Consider the following 20,472-nt stretch of genomic DNA (forward strand, 5'->3'; position numbering starts at 1 on the left):
TTCTGTAGTAGTAGCGGTCAGAGCTTCAGCCTATCCTTTGGGAGGACAGAATTCTACCCATAACACCAGGCAGGTGTCTCCTGCTTCGTAAAGGAGCCAGGTGACCTCAAGCCCCCCAGCCCAGAAAAGCAGAGTATCAGCCCTCTTTGGAGACCTGTCCCCTGTGCGTCCTACTTTTCTTTGCCCAGCTGCTCAGCCAACATCCTGACAGCCTCGTTTGAGAGTTGTCCCTTGGGCCTGGGCTACCTGTCACTCCTGGTCTAATTAGGGGAGCCGCTCACTGACCCGCAGCTTCCGTCCCCAGGGGCGCCGAGTTCTGTTCTCCCCGTGCCAGCCCCGCCTCTGGGATGAGGCCGCCTCCTGCGGAGCCTGACCTTGTCCTGGTTTTACCTCCATTACCTGCCGTGGCATAGATGGCGTGGTGCCAGCCCACGCTGGTGAGAGCCACTCGGAGCTAAGAGTCACACAAAACACTCAGAGGGCGCGGCCTTATGCATCCCCCCAACAGCTCTTTGGTGGGGCTGGGCAGTTTACAGGTGAGAAAACGGAGGTTCAGAGGGGGCTAAATTGCCCCAGGTGGCCCAGCTAGGAAAATATAAAAAATAGATTGTAAGCCTACGCGTGTTTAACGCCGAAGAACGGCACTTACTGCTACTAGCGTCCTGCACACTGTTCTAAGGGAGTAAGACCACACCAGCAATCATTGTAGAGGTAAATGAGTGGCCTAAGGAGCAAACGCAGAAACCTGTGGGACCACCCAGGAAGGGTCCTCATCCCCATGGGGGCGATCAGGGAGGCTCCTGACCGCTTTGACTTCACGAGCGCACGCGGAAGCGCGGTCGTCAGCAGAGGAGGCCGCGAGAGGAGTGTCGGCGGGGCTTGCACAGCAGCCTCGAGTCTGAAACGTCCAAGGCGGGGGATGCAAAGGATTCCGAGAGAAGGCGGCCTGCAAGCCTCTTACTCAAGCAAGGAGGTCAGACGACATGTTCCCGTGCGGGAGAGTCACCCAGAGCGCAGCGAGGAGAGGAGATGCGAGGCGCGCCGTTCTGCAGGGAGGGCACGCCTACTGCGTAAAGCGAGAAGACAAGACGAGCCGTGGCCTAGGATCCCAGCGAGAGCAGGTCTGATCCGCTGCCCTTGGACCAATGTGTGGGTGAAGGAGAGGGTGGACAGCGAAATCACTTCCACGCTGCCAGTCCCGCTTTAATTCTGTGGCTTTAATTCTGAGTGTGTTGGGTATGACGTGCCGCAGGTCATGAGGGTGAAGGATTTTGAGCACAGGGCAGAGGAGGCACAAGATACGAGGCCAGAGAGGTGAAGTACAAACCCCGGAGTCCTGACTTTGATTTGGAATGGCAGTGTCAGTTTTTGGTCTGTTTTCTCTAAACGAGAAAAGGATTATCTCTACCCATTTGAAAAGCCCCCGAGACGATGACTAACCTGGTGGCAATAAAGCAATTCCCATGGATCAGATTTTGGTCTCTAAATACCGTTTCCCCGTAAAAGGAACCACAGTACCTTCGGAAAAATAGCTGGTTCTAGGTCTGGGGCCAGACATACCAGAGATGACCCTGGCACATCTTACATACCAGAGGCAAAGAGCGAAACCGCGGTCAGTAGACTCGCGTCAGAAGGACCCGGCGAACCAATGAGAAGATGTTCCAAGTGGCCAAAAACAGAATCACTGGAGTAGAAATAACATAACCTCATGGACTCAAACACATCAAATACCTTTAAATACGTAAGTTAAAATAGTATATGTTTTTTCCAGAATGGTTGAAATGTTTCATCATAATAATGCAAAATAAATAAATAAATAAATAAATAGAGCAATTAGTACAATACCTAGCAAGTAAAAGACAAGACTTTGGAGCCCCTATTTTTAAGATCGCACCTCAGAGTTGCTAGCACCCCTCAGTGCCCATCTTATTTATGCTTCTGTACGGAGCCATTTCTATTCAATTGATACTAACTTGCTAATTCAGTGGAAATCATTGAATTACCTTATTCCTCTTGGTCCTCCTGTTCCAAATGGGAACAAAGGAAAATTGACCATTAGCAAACTTGACTTTTCTGTGCTGCAAGTTCCAGTACTTGAAGAAAATCATTATTAAAATGCGATGGTTTTATATGTGACCAACTGCATTATTGCCATCGACGACATCGCTTTTTCTGCTTTTTGCTTTCGATACAACATCGTTTTCACTTTCCGTTTTTGAATGTGTTCGCTTTCTCCTACGAAGGGAAGGGGACGAGCACGTTACTGAGGTTCACTGGCAAGCGCTGGGCACCGCGAGCACAGCCCGCGGGGAATGAGTCTCCGTTGGCCGTTTTCTTGGGAGGTGCTGACTCCGCGTGGCCCGAGACCTAGCTCAGCCTCGGAACGAGCCACCGGATCCGTCCGCGGGTGTGACACAACCTAAGTTGCTCTGATAGAGGACTCATGGAAGAGGAGTCAAAGCCATAAGCTATTTTAGCTGCTGAAAGAGAAAAAGAAGAGTGTTTGTGTGCCTGTGACTTTTCCCAAAGGGCAAGGGCAGGGGACACTGAGGGGGTGGGGGTCAGAGGAGGTGATCGGGGGCGGGCCCGTGACGCCTGCCTTTCACCCTCAAGGTTGAGCTGGGCCCTCCTGGGAGTTTGGGTTGCCAAATCGGGACACCCTGGCCCCTTTGCTTACGCACCTTTCTGAATCTCTGCTCTTCAACTGGGTTAGGGCGCTCTATTTTAGTGCGTGTCTCACGAGTTCGGTGATCCAAGGACACGGTACAGACGATCCCGCACTTTGCTCCCAGGGGACCCTGCTACGTCTCCGCCCCCCACCCTGTGAATCATTTCACCAGCCAATGCCCAAACAGCCCAGCCCGCACAGGCGCTGTCTGAGCCATGTGCGCTTCTGCATCAGACAGTTCAGGTGATCCCCCATTATCTTTAGGCTGAAACTCAGGCTACGAGGTCTGTTTTGCTAAGGCTTGCTACCATCTGGATTCGGCCGCCGCGCCCTAACTACTCTCCCCTTCTCCCCAACATGGACCCCGTCCCCTGGCTCAGCCAGCCTTCCACCTGCCTCTCAAACACACCCGCCTCGCTCCTGCCTCTGTTTCTCTGTTCAACACTCGGAGGTTTTGAAACTGCTGCCAAAATGTCTCCTCTTACTAAAATGCAAGCACAGGGGGGCTCCACCGAAATGCCCCCTCCTCTGTGACTTTGCTGACGGCCCCAGGCCGTGGTGGGCGCTCACTCTCCCTGCGCAGCATTGGTGCGGCTGTGACAGAGCCGGCCAGGATTGGGGGACACAATTTATGTCCATTTTAGGCACCATAGTCCCGGCTTAATGTGTCAATTTACATTTGGATTATGGCCTTTCCAGCAATACCACGTTTGTTCTGTTTCATTTTTTCCATTATGAATGCGGTATTTTTTTTCTATAGAAAGTCTTAGAAATAGAGAAAAAGAGGATCATAAAAGAATCTGAATCTGATTATAACCATAATAAAATATTTTCAGAGTTCTTCAAACACCATTTGGTGATATTTTCGTTTGCTGGATGATGTGCTGTGGCGTTCTCAGTTCATAATTTACTCAGCTGTGCTCCGTGGCTGGGTGTTTGCGTCTTCCCGCGTCGCCCTGTGATGAACAACGTGGTCAGAACGTATTTTCTTAAGTTTTGATTCTTTTCTTAGGAAAGACTTAAAATGTGTACTTACAGGGCCAAGGGCCCACCGTCGTCACACGTAACCTCAGAGCCCCCAGCACAGCTGCCTCACGCGCAGTCCAAGCGATCGTGCCTCTTCGCACGCCTCACTGTGGGGGTTTTCACCATTACCCATCGCTTTTGTAATTCAGTGTCTCTTTTTAACGTACGGCTTTACAAAGCACGGTTTGGAGACCTGCAGCTAATGAGGTTTCCCATTGGTCTGCATGGTCTCTGAGGCAGCGAGTGTTGGGGAGATCGCTGCAAAAGGGGGTGCAACGGGGCTCGACTCTTTCCCTTATTCCCCCAACAACGTGGAGGCCCAGCTGTGCGTCGGGCCCCGGGCTCTGCCGGATTAGCCCCACCATGGGGGTGCAGCGGGCGGCAATGAAGTAGCTGCTACGGCCTGACTCCCAGGCCCGGCGTTCATAGGTAACCGGTTTGGCATGCGACAGGGCAGCGAGTGCCTTAAACACCTTCTGGGGATTCCGGCCAAGTGTAGGATCCCCGTCCGAGCAATGGAGGACGGAGCCAGGGGATATGGGCAGGGACGCTCCAAGGCGTATGAAAAGACACACGCACGCACGCACACCACGGCCACCGCGCGTGAGAGCCCAGCAGATGGCCCCTTCCCCGGGTTACCTCGCACGGCGGCTTTGAGCAGTCTGCTTGGATGACTTCAAAAGGATTAAGACTTGGCGATTGTAAATAACGATGCCATAAACACAGTGGTGCATATGGTCGTTCGGATCAGTGTTTCGGGTTTCTTTGGATGTACTCCCAGAAGTGGAATCGCTGGGTCATTACGCAGTTCCATCTTTGACTTTTTGAGGAAACCCCACTCTGCTTTCCACAGTGGCCGCGCCAGCCTGCCTTCCCCCCACAGGGCATGAGGGTCCCCTTTTCTCCACATCCTCGCCAGCGCGTACTGTTTGCTGACTTACTGATGATAGACATTCTGACCGGCGTGAGGAGATATCTCATTGTGGTTTCAATGTGCATCTTTTTATATGTCTATTGGCCCCCTGTACGTTCTCTTGGGAGACAGGTCTATTCAGGTCCTCTGCCCATTTTTTAATTGGGTTGTTTGTCTTTCTGGTGTCGAGTTGTGTCAGTTCTTTGTGAGTATGGGTTGTTAACCCCTTATCAGATGTATCAGCGCGGAGTATGTTCTCCCATTCACTGGGCTGGGCCGAGCCAGATGCTGATGATATGCCCGACAGCTACTTACACTCTGCCTGGAGCTTAGTTTTTCTTGAGAGGCCTGGGAGCCACGGATGCGTCACCTGTGACTCCACTGGTGGGGAGAGGTGCTCTGCCGGGGGGAGTCGCTGTGAGCACACAGCCCCAGCCTTCGCCACTCTGCCGGCGAGAAGGCATTAGTGTAATGTCGTCAACATACTTAATATTTGGATTTTTGTAAATTGTGTTGCTCTAAAATGGTGCGTATTTCCTTATTTCCCCTCTGGGTTGTTCATTATAGAGCCTATCTCTCCTGGCAAATAAATGCAGTGTGTGCAAAGGTTTTTATCCACCTCCTCCTCCTTTAGTTATCAGAATATAGAACATCTGCTAATGTTGGAGCTCACAGTCTTAGAGATTCTTCCTGTATTGCATGCTCAGTCATTAGCCCAATTCAGATGGAAATTCTGTGGAGAGGCACCACTGCTAACAGATTGTACTTCCCCAGAAAATCTGACCCCCAAATTTGATTTATTTAACATATTTGCATTTTAATGGATTTTTATCTGAAAGGGTAATCTCATCAGGAAGAGCTGCCGTGGTTTTACTGAGTAACTCACAATTTTCAGCTCATTTATATGTGCTTTTCAGTGTGCGGTATGAATATCTGCCAAGTGTGCGGGCACACATGGATTATGCCTACCTAAGATGCATGTTTTCAGAAATCGGAGAGGCTGAGCAGTTGGTACCGCGGTTGCATTACAGATGTTAATCCTGCAGGTTAATGTGTTCCGTCGAGCAGCCTCCTCGTTTCAAGGTGAATAATAACCAGCGCTTCTGGGCACCCTATCATTTATAGCACTTCTCAACACACGCTCCCTCATCGACTCACACGCCTGAAGTCCTGAGAAAGTTCGCTCCATCACCTCCGAACCACAGAAGAGCGACACAGAAGGCGTGTTCCCCGGCCCCAGCCTCTGACTCCCCTCACGAGGCCCGGCCCAGGCCCATCCTGCCGACGCAGGGAGGGTTAGGCGTGGCAAGGGGATGCGGTCCGGGCGTGTGGCCCGAGGGTGACTCGCTACCTGCGAGGGCCACATTAAATTCTGGCCCTCTCTCCTTCCGCCTGCCAGGTGTCCTTCCACACTCCGTTTCCTAGGCTCCGTTGGTGCAAATGTGCTTTTTCCCGGTTCTCTAGCTCTCCCGGGAATCAATGTGCGTTCTCCCAACCAGGGCGCACCGCGCCTATTCCTGCCACCAGCTAGTGGGGGAAGGAGCTCTGGCGGAAGGACCTTACCTGCATTCTCCCAGCTATGGGATGGGTTGTACCTCTCAATGCACTGATACGTTCTCAATGTTCCTTAGGACATTTTTATATATCGACTTTGAAAGGCTGTTGCAGGTATACATGCACCTCCATTATTCCTCAGAAGACTATTTTATCGTCTTTCAAATACACAGAAGTCAGAATTTATACCTTTCCATAGAGGACTGCAAACTCTCCCAAGTTATAATCACTTCCATGTGTAAGAAAAAAATGATAAAAACATCTCAAGTCTTATTAGTAGAGCGATGCCTTTCCTACCGGTTTTCCACACTTTTTTATTTTTCACGGATGTTTCGGTGTACAGGTGTATGGATTGGAACACGTGAATAGTTCAGATAACTGCCAAAGAGTTGGGGTGCAGGCCGTCCACGTCACCCCAACGGACTCTCTCGTGCTATTTCTTGTAGTCACACGACCTCCCAGTCCTGGTCCCTGGTCTGTTCTCCATCCCTGGAAATGCATCCTTTGGAGAATGACGTGTACATGGAGTTGTGGAGTATGCAATCTTTTGAGACTGGTTTCACTCACTCAGCATAATGCCTTTGAGATTCATCCAAGTTATAAGATTTTATTCCATTTCATTATGGAATAGCATTCTCTAATATGCACACATCACAGCTTGCTTATTTAAATGTATATTTAATATATTTATATTAAACATAGATGGTATTTGTACAATTGGTACACCATATTAAAAATTGTCAATACGATGCCATAAAAATGTCTTGGGAGCCAGCCAGCTCTAGATTCAAACATCAGTTCTGCTGCTTAATTGTGGCCAAGTGGGAAAAATTTCTCTGAGATTCATATTTGGCAAAATGGAAGGTACCGGGACTTACTTCATAGAGTTCTAGAAATAGCTAGATCAGATTGGAGCATGCCAAGTACCTGGCAGGTAGTAAATAGTCACCAAGTCAAGGTCAAATAATATATATTTTTAGTAATTTTTATTCTCTTGATTTTCAAGAGTGGAAACTCATCACATGGACTTTATTTGAATAATTGGTTTTGCTAGCAGATGGAAGATAATCTATTCTACTACGCCCGGTATAGATCCTTGCAGAGCATACATTCTTTATCGATGTTTCTAAATAAATGCAAACCACTAACGTGCCTGCTTTTATAGGACAAGGTTATCTCCTGGCATGAGTTTCTAGAGGCCAGGAGTCTGGTAAACCTGATTGGAGCGGCGCCCGCAGAGCCAGGGCCTGTGCCGTGTGAGGACGACATGCCGCGGGCGCATGTTGTATCTGCTCCTTGTCACGCAGCCATAGCCAGCTGGAGGGGAGGCAACCCCGAGACACGAAGGAGGCGGGGGCGAGCCGGACAGCGCGGGAGCGCTGAGGGGGCTGGTTTCTGGGCGTCCTCATCTTGCTTGACTCTGGGCTCCATTACTTGCCAGTAATTGATTTGTTGCAATTTCTGGAGCACAGCGTCGGCCTTTTTTTTTTATCAGCATGAGCAAGAAGCAGCAATTAAATTTCTGACCCAAAGATAAAGATACATACGCTTAGCCCCAGCTCCCCACAGTTTATTCATTTTATGCCTCAGGCTGCACGGTGGGGTAGGGGTGTCCTTCGGATCCCAGCATTACAGGCCGAAAGCACCTTAGAGGGGTTTCAGTGCAGTTTTCTGCCCAGGGACACATTCAGGCCACGTGCCATTGATCCGATTTGATTCTTGCTTTCTGACTTTCGTGACCAGGTGATGCAAAGTCGCTTGGTCTCCAACTTCTCTGGAAAGAGTTCAAGTGGAAACCTAGCCCACATTGGGAGATGCAGACACCACTTAAAATTCGGCAAATGTACTTCGTTATTTCTTAATGTTATAATGTATAATGAGACAACAACCTGAACTTTCAAGAATCAAGCATATTTCTATTGACCTTGAATAGGGTGATCCATTTGAAATTGCTAATAATCCGTGTTTTTCACCCATCGAAACGGCAATTGCATGTGGTTCCCCTGAATGAGACACCCAGTTACCCTGAACTGGGAGAGCAGTGAGCGGTGTCCGGGGCTGGATTATGCCCCTCCCCTGGTTCATACGTGGAAGCTTTAAGCGCCAGCCGGCGGTATTCGGTTCCGGAGGCCCAGACTGACACAGAGGCCGATCCCTGCCCTCCCTGGCCTTCCATCTCTGGCGCCGTAGCTCAGCTGCACTGTCAAAGGCAAAAGGGATGAGGGGACATCTACCCCTCAGGCCTCTGGTCCCCCTGCCAGGACCGCTGAACACCAAAGGGAAAACCCGGCCGCTCTGAGCAGCGTCCACGCGTGCTGCCGCAGGGAGGGCAGAAGACGGGCATCAGATCAAATCCTGAGTTCTTAAAGCTGGACTCCACACCCCCGGCCTCAGGTTGGGGACCGGGGTTAGTGGGGGCCCTTCTGGAAGACGGCCCAGCCGAGGCCGACGGGGCCCCATCTCCCCAGTGAACTGGGGTAGCGGTGAGGGTCAGAGGTACGTGAGTGAGCGAGTAAAGCAGCTTCCTGCCCCTGGTGTGCCGCGCTCTCTCACTAAACACTGCTGACGACACAAAATGCCCAGAGTGAGTCCTTCCGGCAGTAGTTGCAAAAGCCAGCCTCCTATAGCGTATCGCTACAGTGATGAACAGCACGAACTGAGCGTCACAGTAATGACGTTGTGTCAGAGCGCCAAAGAAAAAGGGAGTGTATTCAGCACGCTTCGATTACTAATTTAAGAGTTTTGACCAAAAAAAAAAAAAAAAAAGTGGAGGGTTTCTATTAAAAAAAGCAGTGGCTCCCCAGGATATCCTTGTTTTATGAGACTTTGGTGGAGTTAATTAAGGTTTTACTACTCATGTTCTAGTTTTATTGGAGATCTATAAGAGCTGAAAAAATTAAAACAAGTCATCAGTGAGCAGAAAACAAACTAAAGTATTTTTTCTTACCCATTACATTAAATTGAGGACATGATTACATGCTGAAGCCTTAATTACAATAATGATATGATTTATATAATGAAATATGATTAATCATATCTGATTTCATAACAAACAGGGATAATCAGAAGAATAAACAAAATGACATGCAGCATTATGTCTCTCCTCCCCTAACTTCTTTTCAAGGTGACACAATATATAAACACTTATATTTAAGGGTAATGTGTTCCACTGCTTATATCTTCCCAAACAATGCAAACATTGTTTTCTTTCCTTGACCAGACATCATTTTTCTCTCTTATAATTGTAAACTCTTGCAGGGGGAAACCCAGTCATTTATTAACTCCTTTACGAATGATGACATTTAGGACAGGGAGTTCAAGCCCTCACTAGAAATTAGCATTTTGGAAATGCCTGACTCCAGCCTTGTAGTTGCTAATGACTGTGAGGCACCATTTGCAGAGTTGCTGCTCTGTCTTTGTTTCAGTCACTGCCCAGTGCGCTCAGGGACAGCCCTCGGGGACTGATTGGCACCCTCAATCCACGCCTTGACAAAGGACCTCCAGCTGTCACCTGCAGGGCTCGGCCCATGAGTTCGGTGGCCCTTGCTTAGGGACCTGTCCCTCACAGTGTTAGCGGGATCCCTGATTTGGTTCAGGAGGGTCCGCATCCATCACAGCACAGGTGGTGGCTGTCAGGAGCCTGCAAGTCGCCGTTCCTCACTGGATGGAAGAAAGTGCGGCTGGTCCAGCGGTGGCCGATTGACTCCGTCAGGGAGCGCAAACGTGACAGTCACCGTAACACCACGTGCTGTCACCCGTGGGCTAGGCTCTGCGCTACCACGTGGGGAAGCAGGCAGCGTTCTCATCTGGGGGCGCCGCGGGAACTGAGAAACCACAGGGAGTTGGCCAAGACCCCGTAACTCTGAGCTACAGAGCAGCAACTGGAACTCAGCTCCACTGGGTTTCGGTCCTTGGGTAGAACCAGCATCCTTGCGGACACAGTCCTGCGTCCTTCCCCTTAATAACTACTTAAGGTCATTCTCAGGGAACGTGCCTATTTTTAAACATCCCTTGATGTTATGGATCCGTGGGTTTATGCTTAAAGAATGATGTGTGGTGGTTGTTTTTTTTAAATGACTGAAACATATGGTAAACCATTCAATGTTCACAGGCGTGGAAACAGACCAGGCAGCGAAGACTATGACTTCTGGTGAGCTGGCCCTCAGCGCTGGGGAGAAAGAGAGTCCAGGACCCAGGGAGAAGGCAGGGCCAGGGGCGGGGGGGCGTCCCCTTCCCCGAACTCTACTATGTTTCGGGAGCCCAGGGCTTGCACGCTTGCAAAGCGTTTTATAAACAGGAGCCTTTCAATGTCCCTGGGAAGATTTAGGAACCCAGCCTCACCGGGGAGCAAACTGAGGGTCAGGGAGGCCAGGTGGTTGTCATGGCCACATAGTATCATCAGCACGTTCCAACGAACTGTCGCTAACTTAATAGTTTAAAATTTTCATTTTAATGCAGGAATGCTCCATTGATAACATATTAAATTGTTCTATTCTTTCCCAACCTTAATGTTTTATAAATTTTGGCTCTTTTACTTAGCCCAGCAATGTCATGCCTACACCTTTGGTGGACTAGGTTCTCTAATAAAATCTGTGCTTTGTTTGTGATGACCGTTTTGATAACTGTTCTGGCTGAAGATAGGTACCACTTGTCCGGGTCAGAAGTGGCTGGCCTTGGAGGGAAACATCCCATTATGGCTGAACCTCCAAGACAGACAGGTAGCAAATTATTGTGCTACCTGTTTTTCTTCCTGTTTTCTTGGGAAAACAGCGACCTTCTAAATCAAGCAGCAAAGATCATTCTGTGAGGAAGCCGTATGCTTCGGTGTCAATAATAACAGCTCAAAGGTGTGATCCCAAACGTTCCTAGCTCTCTTTAGTTTGCTTTTGAGGGGGCTGTATTTTTGAATTTGTTATGAATATGTTTAAGCACGACATTTCTTGAGTTAGCCAGTCCTATTTTTTATTCAAGTTTCAGGGGTGTTCTCTAGATCAGATTGTCTGGGAGTTAGTAAACTGCTATATTTATTAATTCCCCACGTCTAATTCAATAACAGTCTATTAAGACATTGCCTTCTGCAGTTCAATAATTATCAGAATGAATTACCAGATGCCCTTACTATTCTGAAGGCACAAGCAGTTATCTGGCTTAAAAAAAAAATCTCTTTCCAAATCTATTCCCAGGAGACCTCCTACCAATCTATATGTTAATGTTTAAAGTTCTTCATTAGGACAAAGTCACATAACTTGGAATTTCCTTAAACACTGTAGCTCCGGTTTAGTCTTGTGAACACAGATTGGTGGTGTTTTTAAAGGGAGGATTCTCTTCTTTTGGAGACGCATCCTCATTTGTTTAGTGGAGAGCCTTCTGAATCTTTTCTATCTCACCATGTCAGCTCTGCATTTAAGATGTTATTTTTCTGTTTTTGCCCATGGAATGAGAAATCTTCAGGAAAATGCCTGGCTTCGCCTCTGTGCCCCCTGAAACACATGGGAACCTGTTTACAACCATGTCTTCTTTGGTCCTTGGAAATGCTCAGCATCTTTGCCAAAAACTTCTGTGTGAAAACTACTGAAGGCCATTCCTGATTGGTGTGACTCAGTGGGCTGGGCACCGTCCCACAAAGCCAAAGGTCACCAGTTCGATTTCCGATCAGGGAACATGCCTGGGATGCGAGTTTGTCCCTGGTTGGGGCACGTACGAGAGGCCACTGATCAATGTTTCTCTCTCATTGATGCTTATGCTTCTTCCCCTTTTTTCCCCCTCCCTGTCCCCTCTCATAATAAATAAATAAAATCAATCTTCAAACAAATGAAGGCCAAATTCTTGGGCCTTAGCAGAAAATCTCCATCTGGCTCTCTTGCTCACAGATTTGAGAGCCCAAATGATAATAATCTCGGGGATGCAGGTATATCCCTTGTTCCCCTCTAACAGGCAGGTACCTTTGGGTTTCAAAGCTAAAGAAGAAAAATGCACTCCCTCCCCCCAACCAACCACAAAGATTCCACACAGATCTTTGCACTCAGTGCCAACATGAAGATCCCCTCCACCTGACTTGGCGTACACTTGTCTTCTGTCTGTGGCAGAAAAGTCATACACCATACAGACAAGGACGGTGTCTCCCCGTGCTGGGCTAACCCCTGGCTCGTTTTTGCTGGAACATGAGGATGGGGGTGGGGAGATGGAAGGCATTGAAATGAGCAAATAACTCCCCCAAGATGTGCCTCAGTGTTTATCACGGTTCATGTTTTGCGGATGGAGACATATGGTGGGATAGAGTGGCTGCAAAATCATGCATTTATAATACGAACCACCAGAAATGGGAGAATAAAAGAGTTATAAATGCCATTTATATTTAATTGTTGAAATAAGCTCAGAGATAAGAAAAATTAGTTCCTTCTCTCTCCAAGGAAGCACAGGCTCAGAAGGTAAAGAAACCAGCCCAAGGGCCCGCAGCTCATGATCTTTCATGCACCTCATCCTGTTCCCGTGAAAAACCCATCTGCTAAAATATTCACAGTGGCTTCATTCAATGTCAGCATCTTTATAGCACGAGCAAAGATCCAGTACAGACTTCCATTTCGGCAATGGATTGTCCATCAACCGTGACTCATCCAACGCTCTTTGGCCACCTCATTATGAACAAATGAGCAGGAAACTGAGAACTCTGAAGGAGTATTTTATTCTTGCGTTGGATAGCATCCGAAAGAGAAGACAGGATGTGCACAAATCTATGGAAAAATGCATCCACCTACGAAAACATGGCTACACCCCGAATCACTTTGTAAGCAATGAAACAAGAAGGAAGTGTCCAGTGACAGATGCTAGGACGGCCTGAGTCAAGGTTCGCGTAGGTACATCTATGTCTAGAAGTTAAATTTCATAGAATTTACACACAATAAAGGTGCTCATTATGCGCCAGACGTCATTAGCTGAGTAGGACTGGTCCTCATGCCAACCTTGCTGGGGCGGGGGACTCAGGCAGAAGGAGGTCAAGCCCCTGTGCCCAGGTTCGCAGAGCTGTTCAGCGGCAGAGCTGGGATGTGAGCTGAGGCCGGACCAGCGTCCCTCCGATGTCCGCGTGCTGTGTAAGTATGCGAACCGTGCTTATCTGGGGACACAAAACTGGTTCCCCGACCCTCGACATAAATTTTAGATGTGAAAACACTTCGCTGTTGTTCTTCAAGGAGTAAGTTTATTGATTTGTTCAACAGATCCTTATTGACTGCCTACAGTGTGCAATAGCAGATCCTTATTGACCACCTACCGTGTGCAGTAGCAGGTCCTCACTGAACGCCTACCGTGTGTGGTAGCAGGTCCTTATTGACCGCCTACTGTGTGCAATCACAGTGTTCCCACTGGGGACAGAGCTGTGAACAGTACCAATGGAAGACCTTCTTTGTTATGCAGACATGCTAGGCACTCAGTACACGTTAGCGATGCATTGCAGTGTACTTCAATTTCGAAAATTATGCATGTTTTCATTAGATTGAATACATTGCCTATATTAGACTCTCCTTATCCCAAAGGTATCCTTAAGAACTGCACTTAAAAATTAACACCATTGTTCCAAAAATTCCATTAAGTACGAAGGTTCGGTGGATCCTACTGAGAACCAGAGGAGCAGTTTTAACGCAGTCTTAGAGCAATTTTCTGAATGGAGCGACAAGCCGTCTAACTTGGCAGTAGTCACTCCGTCTACATGGCATAACATCACCGTAAGCCGCTCGGGTCCGTTTGGGGACAGTTTACTCCCATTGCTCATTATAATCGTTGTTCGGTATCCTCTACCTGGTAAACGCTAAGCCATTAGCTACTAAACGAGGTTTGTGATAACGGGGGCGGAGGGGGGGTTGCGGGATCCGGCGGTGAGGAAACTCCCACCGTCATTAGACGGGCATCTCCAAACTATCAATCGTTTGCCAAATTTAAATGGTCTTTTTAGCCTTACAGTGTAGCTTTTTCCGATGACAAGGCCCACTTCCAAAAAATCATCAAGCTACAACCCATTAAAATGAATGAACATTCCAGAAACCCGGAGGGCAATCATACGTTTTAAGACAGGCATCTATCCAGGCGTGTTCTCACCGCCTTGCCCCCTGTGCACGTGCTTCCTCACCTGCTCCCCGGAGGGGGGCGGGGTGCAAGCAGGTCAGGCCCCGGGACTCCCCGCCCCTCGCCCCCCTCCCGCCCCAAGAAGTCTGCTGCTTAAACTTGTCACGCAGGGCAGGGACCCACATGGCCTCACGACGAGGTTCCACAGCGACTTCCCCGCCCGCGCATACGCGTGTCCACCCACGCAGGGCGCGTTCTGCCTGCCTGTTCTGCATGCAAGCGGTGTGCGTTCGCCTTGCCTCCGGCCCCCGGGGACCCGGGCGGTTTCCGAGGACTCGAAACAGCGAGCGAGAGGAGGCAAACGCCCCTTTCCCCCCTGGTGGCCGCCCCCGCCGGGTCCCGGGAATCCGCACTGCCACGTATCACAAGCAGCTAATAATGGGAGACGGAAGAGGAGCAGGAGGAGCGCGCAGGACCAAGCCAGGGCCCGTTGGAGGAGAGGCGGCGAGCTAGGATCCCTGCGCGTTTGCACGCAAAGCCTGGGACGCTGGCGGGGAGGCAGAGGCTCGGAAGCTCCAGCCTCTGAGATGATTTTCACAGCTGCGCCCGGAAACCGGCGCGGGGCGCGTGTCCTGCGCGGCGCGAGGGAAGCCCAGGGGCGCGGGCTGCCAGTCGCCGCCACCCGGCGCTTCGCTGGCGTTGGCGCTCGGAGGACGCGTGCACGCACCCTCTTCCCCGGCGCCGTGCGGGTTTCCTAAGCCGCCCAGCGGCTGCCTCGGAAGGGAGTTCCTAGCAGCTCCTTCTCCGCCGCCTCCCCTCCCCCCCGTTCCGGGGTTTTACCCCCGCGAGGAGCATCTCCGGCTCCGCCGCGTCCGTCCTCCGAGGGGCGCAGGTGCCGCTGTCCGCGCCGACGCCGCCGCCTCCGCGCGGGCCTGGGGGCTCGACCCGGCGCCGCCGCCCGCGGATGCTCCCGCGCCCGGGACTCCCCGCCCTCCCGCGCGACCCCGCGCCCGGGCGGGCGGCGCTTTCGGAGGGTCGGGGGCGGGGAGGGGAGCGGGGGCCCGTCCGGGGGTAGCCGCCTCCGCCGCCGCCCGCCCGCCCGCCGCGCCTCGCAGCCCGGCCCGGCCCTGCCCGCGCCTCCTCCTCGGCGGCGCCCGCGCCCGCGCCCGCGGCTCCTCGGCGACGGGAGGCTGCATGCCCCCGCCGGCCGCCGCGCTCCCCAGCAGCATGCTCTATTTCCAGATGGTGATCATGGCAGGGACGGTGATGCTGGCGTACTACTTCGAGTACACGGACACGTTCGCCGTGAACGTGCAGGGCTTCTTCTGCCACGACAGCGCCTACCGCAAGCCCTACCCGGGCCCGGAGGACAGCAGCGCCGTGCCGCCCGCGCTCCTCTACTCCCTGGCCGCCGGGGTCCCCGTGCTCGTGGTAAGCCCCGCGCCCGCCCGCGCCCACCCCTTCCTGCCGGGCGGAGGCCCCGCCGAGGCAAGGGCGCCCCAGCCTGGGCCCAGCGAGTTCCTCCAACTCGCGGACAGACCCTTCCCCAGCGGACATCTGCCGGGGCGCGTCAGGGAGGGTGCGGAGGGCGCCCCGATCCGTCTCCCCCGCGCGCCACCCCGCACCCCTGCGGCAGCTGCAGTGTTGGCGGTGGAGCGGGGGAGGGGAGCGGAGGGACTGTCGGAGGGGCTGGGTGGGGTCGGGGCCTGGGGAAGGGGTGAGCCGCGGGGGTGCATCTTGACCTCATCCGCGCGGTGGCCTTGCTGCCAGATTGCCACGGGAAGGTGAGCCCCAGCGGGGCCAGCGACAGGGGCAGGGGACCTATTGCTAAGCGGTGGAGGGGACTCCCGCTCCCCGGTTGGGGCGCCCGTGCCCATTTCGCCACCTCCTGCCGGGTCGGTGAAAGTGCCAAAGGGACCCAGCTGACCGCAGCTGTGAGAGAACAGAGAACAACTCCTCGCGGAAGAGCTCCGCTGGGAGCTTGCAGGGGCCGGTCTCAAGGCCGGCGCTTCTTCCAGGGCCTCCCGGGCCGCGCAGTCCTTCCCTGTGGCAGCCTCCCTGCGGGCGCCTCCGGGCGCATGGACTGTGTGCGCGTGTCTATACGGACACATCCGTGCGCGTCTGCATGTGTGGATGTTAGGGTGATAATCATCTAACAATTTACGCATGTGAAGAGGCTGCGGAGTTCTTGGTGGGAGATTTGGCGGTGCTTCTTCAGGAAAGCTGGTTCCTGTGATGTTGTGAAAGTGTTGGAGGCCCCCTTGCTGCGCGCTCTCCCCTCGGTCCCTGTCTTCCGCCCCCTCCCCCTCCCTGGACAGGCAACAGATAACAGATCGGAAATTAAAAAGGAGGAGGCAAGCGATATTTTTGGTGGCTGCATCTGCAAATCGCAGTGAATGTTAAGATCATCTGTTGTATCTCTTAGGTTTGGATCTTTTCTTTGACTTTAGGGGGAGATCATTCAGTAATTTAGAAAAAAGAATGAAAACTGCCCAGCCCACACCACAGAATCCCAGGACCCAGCCGCGGAACTTCGTGCTAACCCTGCAGGAACTTTGCGCGTCATGGGTGTGCCTGGTGGCGGACTTCTTGTGGGCTCCAGGGTGCCGGTTTGAGAGGGGGCTGCACCTTGCATGCGAAAATGTTTTGTTTTGTTTTCATTGTAATTTGCTAACATGTGAGAGAAACCCCAAATCCAGCTTCATGTTTGTGTTCTGCCTCCATGGGAAAAGCAGGAAGAGAAAAAAAATTGGTTTTCTTGAGGCCATTTTTGCAGATGTTGGGTTCCCAGGCACACGGTTTCCAGGAGACAAATAGCTCAGGGATTTTTCAGGGTTCTTTTTTTTTTTTTGGTTTTTTTTTTTTTTAAAGCCTGTTGCTTTCAACACTGGTTTTGTTTACCACCATAATCAATAATGTCTGCAACTCCTTCCTTAGTCATAGCTGTTCTGTGTGTTATTTAAATGAGGCAGCACTTTTCAGATCTTAACAGCCATCCAGGGTGGCAGGTGGCAGGTAGAGACACGAACACATTGGCCGACGCTTTTGATCCTCTGCTGCTTTGGGGGAGCTGAGCAGGGGGCGGAATCAGTCGGGGTGGGCGGAGGGCCTGCCCTGGGCCCCGCTCTGCAGGTCACAGCCGCGTGCACCTTCTGGGAGTGCATCTGTGCAGTGACCCTTGAGGACGCTGAGGACCGGACAATAATCGAGAAGCCCCTGAAGGCCAAGGTGGCAGGTGTGATGCCGTTGCCCACGAGACGGGCACCCGGTACCACGGCTTGGGAAGGAGACGGGAGACGGCCGATGGGTGGGCCTCCAGGGAGGAGCCGACTTGGTTTACAAGTTGGAAGTTCAGTTCTTCAGGGTCTGGAGAAAGAACGGGGCGGGGTGTCCGTGGGTAGAGGAGGGAAGGCGGGGTTTCAGGGGCTCGCTGCGCTGCTGGCCTCTGGTCCCCTTCTGCTCTGCGGGGCGTCCGGTCTCCGGGCGAGAAGTCAGGACCAGTGACCGCAGCTCCGTGCCTCTGAAGGGGGCTGGCTTCACACAGCCACTTGCGTGAAAATACTGTTTTTAATAATAGCAGCAGTGGCGCCATTGTTTGCTGAGTTCCACGCCTTATACCCGCCCAATATTTGCATTATCTCTTAAAGCAATTACTAGTCTTGTCACCTGTCATTTGGGGAAACTGAGACTTAGGAAGATTAAGTAACATGCCCAAGGACCAGGGCTAAACACGCTATGCCCAGAATTTCAACCTACTCTGCCAGATGCCTAAGCTTTCACCTCTTCTCTTACCATATCCAGACTGGGTTTAGTTGTAAAATAATTTTTCCCAATGGAAGCCTCAGTCTCTTCCTCCATCTCATGTATTTCTTGGGCTGCAGTGATCAAGGTCCTTCAAAGATAATTTTGAATTAATGGAGAGATTAATTTTGAAAAGTAGCTCTTCTCACTGCCACAAGCTGAGGTTTCGGTGTGTATTTTTCTAAACTTATTTATCTAAAAGTTGAAAGCACTGTATTTTTTTAGTTGTATCCCTTTTATCTTGGGGTGATTTGGGGACCAGGTTGGAGTCTAACAAACTTGGATTCGGACCCAATGTCCGTCCTGCTGCTTTGTTAGCAGCGGGGACACGGCTTGCGGGGGGACCTTGAACAAGCGACTTAAGCTCATTAAGCCTTCATTTTCCCGAGTCACAGGACTTTGAGTATTAAATTAGATTCCGTACATGAATACCATCCTTGGCCCATAGCTGATACGCCAGAGGAATCACTGTCTCGTTAGCATCATTAATAAAAGAATAATTTGGTAACTGTTTACCGAGTTCCTGTGTTGTGAGCACCGCGTGAGGCTGATTGACCCTAAGGCGTTCATGGCCCAATCAGCTAACACGCCAAAGGTCAGGACAGGCCATGACAACAGAGGCGTTACCGTGGACCGCCATCAGTGTGTATGTGTGCACGCGGCACGGAGACGCTGGGGGTTCGGCAGACGGTGAGATCATTTTACTTTCGGAGGGGCAAGGCGAGGCTTCACGTAGGGTGGCATTTGAGATGGGACTCGAAGGAGAAGCCGAAATGGAGTTTGAGTCAGGACGTCCCAGAAGCAGCTGCACGGATGAGCACTTGGTCGCCCAAGTGCGGGCTGCGCTCTTGGACCGGCGATGGCTGTGTTGTTCGTGGGAGCGGCGGGCGGGCGCCTGGCTGGGGAAGGCGCAGGTCCGGGGAGGAGTCCCGGGGTGCCGGTGCCAGGCGGTGGCTTTCCCTCCCTCTGTGGGGAGCTGAGTCATGTAGGGACATCGTCTGATGGGTAGTGTTTTAGCACATTTTGGGGACAGTAGTATAGGGCTCTTCTTTGATTAAAATATCCATGAGATGATTTTACACTCTGTATTCCCAAGTCTATTTGATGTTGGGAAATATTATTTTAATTGTGTTTTCAGAGAACACCGGTAATTTGGGCTCATTTACAAAAGTGGCGTGGCTCATAAATTCTCAGAAAACCTGTGAGGTTCAGTGGGATCTGGGTCGCATTTGCCAAAGCACCATGTGCAGTTTAGAAAGGTCAATTGGTGACCTTCCATTGAGTACAAGAACTGGGGAAGACAGCAGTTTCTGCCTCCCTAACTCAGACACGGTGGCTGCTTCGGCCTCCCAGCTCCCGGATGATGCGAAGGAGTTGAGGCCCGACCGCCCCGCCTCACAGCGCCGGAAGCGAGACCGGAGGCCCCTCGGAGCAGGGCCGCTCTCAGCGCGAGGGCATCTGAGTCCTGGGTCGACACGCCCAGGAAGCTCCCTGTGGACTCAGAGGCTGAGGCCCGGAGCTCCTGCCGCTCCAAGGCTGTGGTGTCACCCCACGTGGCAGAGGCTGGTAGTGACAGAAAGATGTCTTGTATGCAGAGCTCTGGCTCATTAGATCCAGGTGCCTAAGGCTCTCTGCAGACCCCTCCTCCTGGGAGCCTCGCCGGGGCTGCTGGCCCCCCGGGCAGCTCCTGGAACGCACTCCTGGGCGCAGGCCAGGACAGAGCGCGCGGCCATGGCAGCCGGACAAGCCTGGGTTCTCACCCTGGGTTCTCCCGCTAACTGTCCGTAGGACCTTGGGCTCACTGTTCTCATTCATAAACGAGAGGCAAAAGCCCACCCTTAAGAGCCAGCGCCTGCAGCGGTTCAGACCTCAGGCTCTGGAGTCAGACAGCCTGGGTTGGAAGCCCAGATCTGCGGCCGCGCCCCCCTCGTGTGAACTTGAGCCAGGCCCTCGGTGCCTCAGTTCCTTCAGCTGTAAGAGAGAGGCCGTATGAGTATTAGTATGAGTGCAAAGTGGGTTAACGTACCTGAGTGTCCAGGCGGAGCCCGGCCACACAGTGTGTGTGGCCCCCCTGACGCCCTCCCAGGGTTGTGGTCATTAATGTAGACAGCCCGTTTAAAGCGCCCAGCCAAGTCCTTTGTTTGCCTGTGGATTCCAGGGATGAGGGACTGTCAGCGCCGGGTAGAGGTCCCCGAGTTCAGCCCGCTCCCCGACAAGCCCGGGGAGCCTGGGCAGCCAGCGTGGGAGAGCTCAGTCAGAACTCTGTTCCCGGGGTGGGGCCGGCGAGCCCTGGGTTCGGGGCGCCTGCGCCTCTCCCATGCACTCACGCCGGCTAAGGTTTCCCAGGCGCTCAGCGCTGCGTGACAGTCATTTACCGTGTTACTTCCTTTCATGCTCGGCTTGGGGGGACTTTCTTTAAACGGGTGCTATCGTTCAACCCACTTCCTAAGTGAGA

General features: G+C 52.0%; 1 protein-coding gene across 1 annotated transcript in view; it reads left to right on the forward strand.

Annotated features, from left to right (window-relative positions):
* The first annotated feature begins 15,410 nt into the window (after positions 1–15,410).
* PLPPR5 (phospholipid phosphatase related 5) overlaps positions 15,411–20,472 on the forward strand; it is a 78,427-nt gene continuing 73,365 nt past the window's right edge. The window contains exon 1 of the mRNA XM_054564689.1: positions 15,411–15,647. Within this exon, the coding sequence (XP_054420664.1) occupies positions 15,411–15,647 (237 nt within the window). The remainder of the gene's footprint in view (positions 15,648–20,472) is intronic.

This window comes from Pteronotus mesoamericanus, unplaced genomic scaffold (genome assembly GCF_021234165.1).
Source record: "Pteronotus mesoamericanus isolate MK-2021 breed Mesoamerican mustached bat unplaced genomic scaffold, CSHL_Meso_final scaffold_99, whole genome shotgun sequence".
NCBI lineage: Eukaryota > Metazoa > Chordata > Mammalia > Chiroptera > Mormoopidae > Pteronotus > Pteronotus mesoamericanus.